The sequence below is a fragment of the Condylura cristata genome, unplaced genomic scaffold, assembly GCF_000260355.1.
Source record: "Condylura cristata isolate star-nosed mole 26May11 unplaced genomic scaffold, ConCri1.0 scaffold00008, whole genome shotgun sequence".
Taxonomy (NCBI): domain Eukaryota; kingdom Metazoa; phylum Chordata; class Mammalia; order Eulipotyphla; family Talpidae; genus Condylura; species Condylura cristata.
In genome coordinates, this window is record NW_004567109.1 from 62,149,944 (window position 1) to 62,161,019 (window position 11,076).

The 11,076-nt window shown below is 40.5% G+C and overlaps 1 protein-coding gene across 1 annotated transcript in view; it reads left to right on the forward strand.

Moving 5' to 3' along the window:
- Positions 1–9,393, forward strand: part of FAF2 (Fas associated factor family member 2) — a 53,065-nt gene extending 43,672 nt beyond the window's left edge. Inside the window, exons 8-11 of the mRNA XM_004679249.2 lie at positions 1,968–2,145; positions 3,044–3,215; positions 4,062–4,205; positions 8,560–9,393. Of these exons, the coding sequence (XP_004679306.1) occupies positions 1,968–2,145; positions 3,044–3,215; positions 4,062–4,205; positions 8,560–8,742 (677 nt within the window). The 3' untranslated portion in view covers positions 8,743–9,393. The remainder of the gene's footprint in view (positions 1–1,967; positions 2,146–3,043; positions 3,216–4,061; positions 4,206–8,559) is intronic.
- Positions 9,394–11,076: the final 1,683 nt, after the last annotated feature.

Here is an 11,076-nt window from a genome sequence, read left to right on the forward strand (position 1 = left end):
GACTGTTGACCTCTTTTCCCAAAAAAAAATTTCAAATCGACGAAGTACACTGCTGAGGGGAGCAGCAGGTGAGACAGGAGAGGTCTGTACCATGTGGGTCAGACCTGGCCAGGTATCGAATTCATGAAGTGACTGCAGATAGCTTTATAGTGCTGTTCTTTAACTCTCTGCACCACCAGGGAGGGCCAAGCCAAAGATTCGATAGATGCTTTATCCAATATCCTAAAAATCTGAATTTTTACTTCTGATTAGTTTTTAAGCATCTGGTAAGTCCCTGTAGTATGCATTTTACCATCCTAATATGGGTTAAGGGTTAGGAGTTGTAGATAAAAGAAAATTGAGGATGTTTTTATAGAAGCTCATAAATCTCTTGAGAAAAATATAGGTAAAACTGCAATATGATAGGGCCCTCCCTGGTGGCGCAGCGGGTTAAAGCACAGCACTAAGAATCTAAAAAGCCGCTTCCGCACCAAGTTCGATTTCCGCCTGCCCCCGAGGTGACCACATGGTCACCTCGGTCATGGTGGCAGACCTCTCCTGACCTGCCCGCTGCTCCCCTCAGCAATGTACTTTGTCGATCTGCCTGTTCTGTTCCCCGCTCTGTCTCTGGTGAAGCCTCTCACCGCCCCTGAGCCTCTGGCCTGTACCCCAGTTCTGTAGGCACAAATAAATAAATCTTTAAAAAAAAAAAACTGCATTATGATAAAACTTAGTCATTTGGAAGTACAACTTTTTAAACTCCTTTGGAACAGAAAAGCTACCTCTTAGGAGGGGAGGAGGAAGAGATGAAAGAAGGGGTAAGGGAGGGATTGAATCAGAGGAAAAAATACTAAAGATAATGGTAATCTGAAAAGACATGAGCCTCTGAATTATATATGGTGCTATATACCAACATTTACCTCAATAAATAATACAGTTAAGAAAAATGAAGGTAGGGCATTCCCTGGTGGCACTGTGGGCTAAAGCGCAGCACTGTGAAGTTATAGCAGCCACTGCAGCAGGAGTTCGACCTCAGTCAGGGAGGTGACCCACATGGTATGGCAGACCTCTCCTGACCCGCCTGCTGCTCCCCTCAGCAGTGTACTTCATTGGTCTACCTGTTCTGCTCCCGACTCTGTCCCTGGTAGTCCTCTCACTCCCCACACCTCTGAGCTGTACCCCAGTTCTATATGCATAAATAAATAAAGCTTTAAAAAAAGATGAAGGAAAAAAAAATCGAAAGTAGTGTTAACAAAAATCTTCATTTAAAAAAATTATGTATGGGTAGAGATCATTACTGACAGCATAAAGCTGACTTACAGTCTTGTCCCCTTTAGACTTAATCCCTGACACAGGGAAAGTTATTCTAAGCAATGGCCAGATTCTTTATAGATCATTTCCTATACATCAGATGGACAGTGTTCTTGAACTGTCAGCCTTCCCTACAATCATGAGGACAGCCACACCCCCACCAGAAAAGCCTGTCCTGTCAAGCTTTTTTTGATAAGAAATGTGGGTTCTTATCGAACAACCTGGAAATAGGGCCATAAATATAGTAACAAAAAGATTAAGAAGGCGGGGGAGAGTTAAGCTGAGAATAAAGGACACCTCCTGTCTTTCCCAACTTATTCATGGTGGGAGGTTCTTTTTAAAAAAAAAAAAAAAAAAATCATACAGAACTAGTATATAGGCCAGAGCTACAAGAGTAATGAGAGCATTCACCAGAGACAAAGTGGGGAGCAGGACAGGCAGATAGATGAAGTACACTGCTGAGGGAAGCAGTGGGCCAGACAGGAGAGGTCAGCTGCGCCATGTGGGTCTCCTCTGGCCAGAGATTGAACTCACACTGAAGTGGCTGCAGTTAGCTTGGCAATGCTGCACTTTAACCAATTGTACCACGAGGGGGGCCCATGGTGGAAAGTTCTAAGAGGTGATCTGTTTCATCCCCAAGTCCAGTCCCTCATCTGTTTGGGTCTTCTTTCTGTCAGTCTCACAGGCTTTGCGAGAGAACACATATCCATTCTTGGCAATGATTATGCTGAAGGATCGGAGAATGACTGTTGTGGGACGACTGGAAGGCCTCATTCAACCTGATGACCTCATTAACCAGCTGACATTTATCATGGATGCAAATCAGACTTATCTGGTGTCAGAACGCTTAGAAAGGTATAGAGGAATTCCTCCTTAGAACTGAGAGATAGCTGTAAACTTGAGTAGCTTCCAAATTATGACTTCTTCTAAGTCTTAGGCAACTTTAAAAGCTCTCTCCATTTAGTGTCAGAAATACTCAAGTTCTTTCACCTAACTAGTTCTCCATCACACCATCTGTTCTTAGAGATGTGATTCAAAATAAAGACAGTGTTCTATCCTGCAGAATGTATATTAAGTCATTTAGGATAACCAAACTGATATAAAGGGCTTAAATGTAAAAATATGAAGGCTAGTTACTACTCTCACCCACTCCAGTGGTAATATGCAGTAATTGTAGGAAAAATTACAAAGCACAAAGAAATTTTAACTCATCCATAATCCTGCCACTACTTTTAATATTGTGTTATGTTTTCTTTAAGTTTTATAGAGACACCTATATATGTTCACAATTTTTTGGAGAGAAAAATAGGAACTGCACTAAAATGTTACAATGTTTTTTCATTGATTGGAACACTGACTGAAATGTTTCTACATTTTTCAAATCTTCCCAAATGTGTTTATATGACTTCTTGGTTTTATGAAAAATATGCAATAACCTAAAAGGGCATAACTTGCAAAATTAGATCTTGATCATTTAATAACAATAACATTGTGTTGGTTTTGTTAGATTGGGACAGAGAAAAGAGTTTTATGTGAAAAGTTAAAAGAGCAAGCTTGCCTTTTTTTTTTTCTCCCACCTGGGAAAAGAGATTGCTCATCAGATTCTGCAGTGCTTTGCATGGAATTGCTATGGTAGTATAAAATAATCACATGCCGACTGTTGACCTCTTTTCCCAAAAAAAAATTTCAATGTAAGAAAACAGAATTTTTGTAAGAGTGCTCTTTTCTGTCTTCGCCTTTGATCTATCTACAGGGAAGAACGAAACCAGACCCAAGTGCTTAGACAGCAGCAGGATGAGGCTTATCTCGCCTCCCTGAGGGCTGACCAGGAGAAGGAAAGGAAGAAGCGGGAAGAGCGGGAGCGGAAGCGGCGGAAGGAAGAAGAGGTGCAGCAACAAAAATTGGCAGAGGAGAGGCGGCGGCGGGTAATAACCCCATCATTACTCCTGTGACTCCCCAACTTTTTTTTTTTTTAAGTGTAAAAGGAAAAAAACTAGAAGATGGTGGGCTTGTTGTCACTTCGATCCTTTGTGCTATTTTTTTGACTCACTGCATTTTCACAAGAAGTAATTTTAAATAAAAAAATATATATTAGGGAACCTCCCTGTTGGCATAAGAGGTTCAACTCTATGAAGCTGTCTGCAGCCACTGCAGCATGAATTTAATCCCTGGCCAGGGAGCTGACCCACGTGGTGCAGCAGACCTCCCCTGTCTGCCCGCTGCTCCCCTCTGCAGTGTGTTTTAAGTCAGTCCACTTGTTCTGTTCCCCACTCTGACCCTGGTGAGTCCTCTCACCCACCCCTACCCCTCTGTCTTCACCCCAGCTCTTGTATGCATAAATAAAATAAATCTTTAAAATTTTAAATAAAAAAATACATATTAAACACAGTGGCTAGTAAAAGATTAAGCCACTTTGCTCTATGAAAATAAGTGTAAGTAGACAATAAGCAATTGAAATTCTGTTTATTCACTGCAATAGTTTTTAAGTATTTAGTCTCGGTACTGCAACTAGCTAATCAGGACCTTGTGTATGTATTGCTCTTTGATTATAGCCAACATTGTGTAGTCATTCCCCTTTTTTTCAAAGAAATACCTGAATGTCATCAATATAGAATACCTGTGATGCAGTACTACGTTCAGACTCTTGCAGAATTTTTCTTCTTATATTTGTTTTTTCTTTTTCTGACTGAAAAATAAATCTATTTGGTGATTTCTTGCTTCCTTTTTCCTTACTAGAACCATAACTCAATCTATGCTTTGTGTATCTACAGAATTTACAGGAGGAAAAGGAAAGGAAGTTGGAGTGCCTGCCCCCAGAGCCTTCCCCTGATGACCCTGAAAGTGTCAAGATCATTTTCAAATTGCCCAATGATTCTCGAGTAGAGAGACGATTCCACTTTTCACAGTCTCTAACAGTAAGAAGCACTTGAGTCATTGAAATATATATAGGGTCTGGACGACAGGTTTGCACACTTACAAGGAATTTCAGAGTTCCTTGTTGGTGTAAAGGAAAGAGCAGAATATAGTGAACTCTTAAAGGATCTTTCAGTTCTAGCTGCCAACTCAATGATTATCTTCCATTTTTGAGTTCTGCTAAGAAAATACCTTTCCAAGAAGTCCCACAAGAAGACTTGCTTGAGGTGGGAAGCGCTTGCATGTTGCTTGACTTACTCTGCCTTTGAAGACTCACAGAACCCTTTACGCTGTAGAGAAATCCAGTCTCCATTGACCCAGAGGCTCTGGAATTACACATCTGAGTATAAGTCGTGTACATGCACTTTTCATGCACTTGTCCTTCTTGCTACTCATTCCTACCCATAAAAAGCCCCACAAAGTGGGGATTCCTTACCTGTTTGGTATTCATAGGTAGTGTTTGTCATTGCATAGAAAGTAGTTAAAGCAGTGATTCTAAGAGTCTCATGAGATGAGAATCAGATTCTCATTCTTCCAGAGTGACTTAGAAGTGTTTTTTTGGTCAGTGTATTTAATATGTAAGCCTTAGTTTCTTAACAGTGAAGTGGGTATAATAGACACTTTTAGGATTGTTAGCTTAAATTCATATGTAAGTGTACAGAAGACACTCCTGATTATTTAGAGAGTTGGTTGTTATATTACTTTTCCAGATTTATAACTACAAGCACACCTTGGAGGTATTGCATATTTGGTTTTTAAGACCACTGCAGTAAACACACACACCCCAATAAAGTGAATCCCAGAAGTTCTTTTATTTCCCAGTGCATATAAAAGTTGTGTTACACTATTCTGTAGCCTATGCAATAGTGGTACATCTTTTTAAAAGCAATGAGCATACTTTAATTAAAAGTGAGCATGTGTTGTTGGAAGAATGGTGCTGATAGACTTACTTGATGCAGGGTTATAAGAAACCCTTTTGGTTTTTTTGTTTTAACAAAATTTTGCTAAGTGCAATTAAATGAGAGATACCTGTATAAATCTATTCTGCCATCTCCCTGATCACTCAAGATAGTCAGAAGTAAACTGCATAATAGAGATGAGGTCACCCTGTAGTCAAGAGAGATTGGGCATACATCACTTTTCCTTTAAGTAGAGATTGGGCATACATTACTTTCCCTTTAAGTAGAGAATACTGAGCAGGTTTGTGAATCTTCTGTGGCACCTCAGAAATCCCATATGTAAAATGGAAATACTGATATAATCTGTCTCTGATAGCTGTAAGCTAAAGATTTGACAGGCACTGTGCTGAGTAAATAGAGAATACAGTAAAAAGCTATGGGCATCCATGTGAGAGAGTAGCAAATAACTTCTCATTTTGTTTATCATTTATACATTTGTTTATGTTAGGGGAAGGTATTCATTTTCTGACTTTGGGTTTTTAACTGGGATAACATGAGTAAACCTCATGGACCTACCATGCAGTCTTCTCCCGGTGTGTTTCCAGACTCCTGGTTTGCATATGGACTTTAGCTTATAGTTATATCCTCTTAACAGCTCTTAACAGTTTCTATGTAACACTCCTAAGCTAATACAGTGTTTTAATCCCCAAGCTCTATGTATGTGAAAAACCTAGTTTTACTTTCTTGAGAGTTTTGGAGGAAAATCTGTTAGAATTGTGGAATATATTGGGCTTATGGCCAAAGAGGAAGTCACCCATTTAACTATTTAAAATCCTTGAAAGCATTTATAGATCCTAACTAACAGACACTTTGAAGTAAACAAAAACCCATATATCAGGTAGAGAAAAATACTTGTCAATCATGAATGGATATTATACCCAAAATGAGAAAGAAGTATGAAGAATAAGTGAATTGGTGACCTTTAATAGCCTTCACTGAGTTAATGCATAACAGAGTAATGATGTATAGTTTCTTAGTACTCTTACATCTGTGTTATGTTCGTGTGGACCCTGCCTGCTGCATTAATTATCTCAAGTGAATTCAGTGAAATACTCATTTTCCCCTGATGCTCAATTTATGACTGGTAAAATGTTAAAATAAAAAATATAAATTGTAGAAAAATCTCTAAGTAGAAAAGCAGTAGTTGAGTTTCTTTTAAGTTATGCACATGAGAGTGACTCCAAATTATAGTCACCCAGAACTTATTTTTCTATCCACTACAAGCCAAAGAGGATCATGATTTGTTTCCTGGTGCTAGTAATCCATTGTCAGTGATTCTTTTTAAAATGCCACTTTTATACCAATGTTGAGTATTCTCAGGTAGTGATTAAAAAGGAAAAAACATAATTTCAGCCTGTGTTGAATTCATATCAAGAAACTTGGTGCAAGTCTAATTGATGCATTGCAAGGGGAAACAAAGGAGAGTAAATGTTAATGGAAATTACGGAATCAGAAAAAGGAAATGGAAAATGATTGGTATTGATAAACCAAAATACAAGCTTATAATCACGACTGAATTAGATAAGCGGAACATGGATTTACCCCTAAAGTTCTGGAGGTATAGTCTCTTAAAAGCTCTAAAAAGGTCAGCTTAAAACAAATGAAGGGGGCAGTGTTTCACATAGAAGGGAATAGACTTAATGAAAGATAGAACAGAAAGAAACTAGAACCCCTCTAAAAACTGGCTTGAGTGTTTCTAATCTTTGGATTTGGCCCGAAGAAGGTTAACAATGCCATCATATCACATCCCTTAGAGTCTGTTAAAAACAGAATTCAGGATGAGGAAGGCCCAAAAGTAGTTTAATATGTAGCATTCAGAGACAGGGAAAGATAAAGGTGACCTGTTCCACAAGTACCTCATTAAAGTTTTAGGTATAAGATTTCCTCGAGTTGCCCTCTCAAGAATTTAGCTATGCCTTGTCAGAACCAGAGAAGGGTGAGGAGGGCATTCCCACGAGGGGTCCAGGATGCTGTCAAGTCTCAAATCAAGTTAAGGGTTTCCACATGTGGAAACAGTAAAATCAGATTCCCAAGAGTCTTAGAATGAAGGTGGAATATGAAAATGAGAATTAGGTGAGGAAGGGTGTATGCAGGGCTATAAGGTATGAAATTGGGGTTTTCGATATATACATGGAGATAACAGATTTAGATTTGTATGTATACATGCTCTCTGATTTTCTCCACAGAGAATGCTTGAGAGTAATAGCAGTGAACATACTTAGTAAAACCTACATCATGGCTTTTAACTATCATTGTCATTAAGAGGAACCTTGGAGAAATGGCTGGTTCCAGGGCCTAGGCAGGGAAAATACAAAATGAGCCTGTAACACTTTACGCTAAACAGGAAGGAATTACTCAAAAGAACAATGGAGAGATATTAGACTCAGGCCAGCTTTAATGAGCTCCTTCTGATTACATCAGAGCTATTTAAACATTAAATTATGGTAACATTGACTTTATTGAGATAGGAAATTATGACTTAAGTAAGTTGAAAATTGGAGGAAGACATTGTCTCCATAGTTTCAGAATACCCTATAAGATACTCTTAATTACAAAGGAAAATATCTGGAAAGGCTACAGGTACCACTGTAGCCATGGATGTGAACATCACAAATAATGACACAGATTGATACCCTGCTCCACCTGGATAGGAAGTGTTGAAGCATCATTTCTGTAGTACTACTAATACTAATCATGAGTAAATACCAGACAAACAAATTGAGAAACAGTGTTCAACATAACTGACCAGTAACACTTAGACATGCCCAGCCCATGCAAATCGAAAGGAAAATTTGAGAATTTATTTATTCTAAGTTAAAGGAGGCAGCTTAGGAGATCTGATAGCTAAATGCAGCACATTTCTAAGCTAGATCCTTTTGCTATAAAGAGATAAACTGCTAGGAACTGGCCAAACTTGAATAATGTGCACATTATATTACAGCCATGTATCACTTAAAATTCTTGATTTTGAGGGCTATGGATAATAAGATATTGTGTATATTAGTGAGGCATACACAGCTATTCTGGGGTGATATAAAACCATATTAGCAGCTCACTTTCAGCTGGTTCTGTACTTCCAGCTCTTCTGGAACTGATTATTTCTAATGAAAACTTTGTAGTTTTATATTAGACAAGTTCTCAAAGAAGAAACAGATGAATCAACTCCACATAGGACTAGCATTGGCATATGTAATACATCTCTTGAAAGAATTTCCTTGATGCATATGCTGTGTAAAATGAAAAGGCCTCAAAGTAGAATTCCAGTCTGTAATGTGATGACTTCATATCTCAGAGTCATCTCAGGGAGCGATGAAGGGTATATTATTTCATATTTGTGTGTGGGGTGGTCTGTCTTTTTTTTTTCTCACCACCTTTCTTTTCTGTGTGACCTCTGTAGGTAATCCATGACTTCTTATTCTCCTTGAAAGAAAGCCCTGAAAAGTTTCAGATTGAAGCCAACTTTCCCCGGCGGGTGCTGCCCTGCATCCCTTCAGAGGAGTGGCCCAATCCCCCCACACTGCAGGAAGCTGGACTCAGCCATACAGAAGTTCTCTTTGTTCAGGACCTAACAGACGAATGACACTTTCTTCCTCTCCCCTCTCACCCCAGTCCCTAAAAGAAATGGAAAAAAAAAAAAAAAGGCCAAAAAAGAGAGAGAAATTCATATTATTATTATAATACAATATTTTTTTTAAAAGACTGCTGCATCCTAAGGAAGGATCAGAAACCATGCTGCCTGCAAGAGTCACCACCTGTGTGTGCGCACGAGGTTAGCGACGAACGTTCCCACCGGCAAGCCTGCCCTTCCCTACTGCCTCTGCAGCGCGCTTTCCAAAGGAAGGAGACTCTTCGCCTCCAGCCCAGCTACTGTCCCAACTGGGGAAGTGGACATTCCCACTAGTTCTCCCTCATTCTTAACTTTTATGAAAATAAAAGTGGAAAAACCTCCATCAATCAGCTATTGCAGCATATTCTGAGGACTCGCTTCTCCAACCCTGGAGAAGAAAGGGAAGAGAAGGCACAAAGCAGATATGTTCCTTGCACTTCCTGCAATTTATAAATAACTTAAATATTTCTTTGTAATGACCAAAGGAATGAGGCTGACAGAGGTGTATTTTTTTTTCCTTAAATTTATTTGATAAAGAACCAATTCTTAACCCTATGAGTTCACTCTCTGGGCTCCTTAACCCACAAGCATGTAATAAAGGTGCCCTGGGCTGGTTTGTGCTTATTTCTGCTATTGTCCCTCTCAAGTTCCCAGAAAAGTTGTTCTTTTTGGTCCAACTCATGCTGCCCTTTCATACCACCTATGCACCCCACTTGGAGCAGTGGAAGGAAATTGGGGTTTGTAGCCCCACAGAGACTGTGTATGTATAAACACACTGTGTAGGCAGGAAGCTCCTGTCCACAAGACTGCAGCTGCTTGGACTGTAGCAGGTGGTGGCTGTGGGGTCTGAACCCAAGGGCAGCAGCTCGTCACTCCTCGTCTGACGTGTATGTGGTTCCTGCCCAGCCCTGAGCTCTTCTGAATTGCCAACTTGGTGCCTTTCCAAAGGACTAGCAAGGGCCTGTGGTAGAACCAGCAGAACCACATAAGCACTGTCTTAGTGGGAGGGTGCTAGTGGCTCAAGGACTGAATAGGGGCTTTGAGGGAGCCGAGACGACTCTCAGCCTGTGTAAAGTGTCGGCCAGCACATTTCAGTTTCTGATACAGCCCCTACTGGAGGCAGCTTTTATCCTCTCCCGCTATTGCTGTGTTGAAGTAATAAGAATTTTTAACCTCTGGATGTCTCATCTGTGGTTGAGTGTATGGTAATGGGTACATGGGTCAGGCCATGTATCACCAGTTGCCAGCATGAACTGACAAGTATTCCAAAGTGTTCTGTAGCTAGACTGGTGTAGACTTGTAAGGCTGCAACTTCTGATGTTACTGTAGTTCTAGCATGCTGTGGCAACGGGGTTCAGGTCAAGATTAAACAGAACCTGCTAGATTTGCAGTCTTGCTTAACTAAAACCTAAGGACCGCTCTTTTAGGTAGCAGTGATGTGGTAGTTATTCTCTGCACCTCTGGTTGGGGTAAACACCAAGGAGTGGCTGGGGAGTGTCACCTGCAGAGCCTGAGCACAGCCAGTGGCCTTGGCACAGTATTTAAAACACCATCTCTAGGAAAGTGTGATTCTCCTGACTGCATCATGTTCACCCTCTTTGTTTCCTGCTGTGCAAAGCCAGATGAATGGGAAATCACTCTCCCTGGTCTCAAAGTGTATCTGAAACTGACAACGGGATAAACCATGTACTCCACTGAACAACAGTGAAGTCATTCTGTTGACAGCCACACACACACACACACACACACAGACACACACACATTTTCCCATGTAGAGACTCCCAGTCTGGAATTCATACCTGTTTTCTTGTCCCAAGATACAGGAAGGTATCAAGGACTCCTGTTAGGCTGTGTGTACTGAGTTTCTTGCCCACACCTCTTTGGGACTTGTAAATTTTTTAATAATTAAATCTGTGTCTTCTACAATATGCACTTTATGCCTCTTGCCTTTTGGTGATTAGTGAAGAGGTCAGAAGCCAGAATACTAAAGATAAAGCCTTGCTTGTGTTGGTACAGATGACCTGGCATCTTCTTGAGGTTTCAAGAGGCTTCACCTGAAGCACATGTTCCTCCCAGCCCCTGTTGTGCAGCCCGGCTTTGCTCTTACTGGTTTCTGTCTCCGTGCTGGTCTGGAGCTGCTGTCTAGATGCCATCTCCCGCCATGAAAGGTGTGTGTTTTGTCATTTGCCCGTACAATCTCACTCCCGGGGGCCGAAGGGAGCTCAGTGGCATCTACAAGGGAGAAAATAAGGAGACGCTGATAGTCTGCAAGTGTTTACTCCTATTTCCAAATCACCTGTGGGTTCT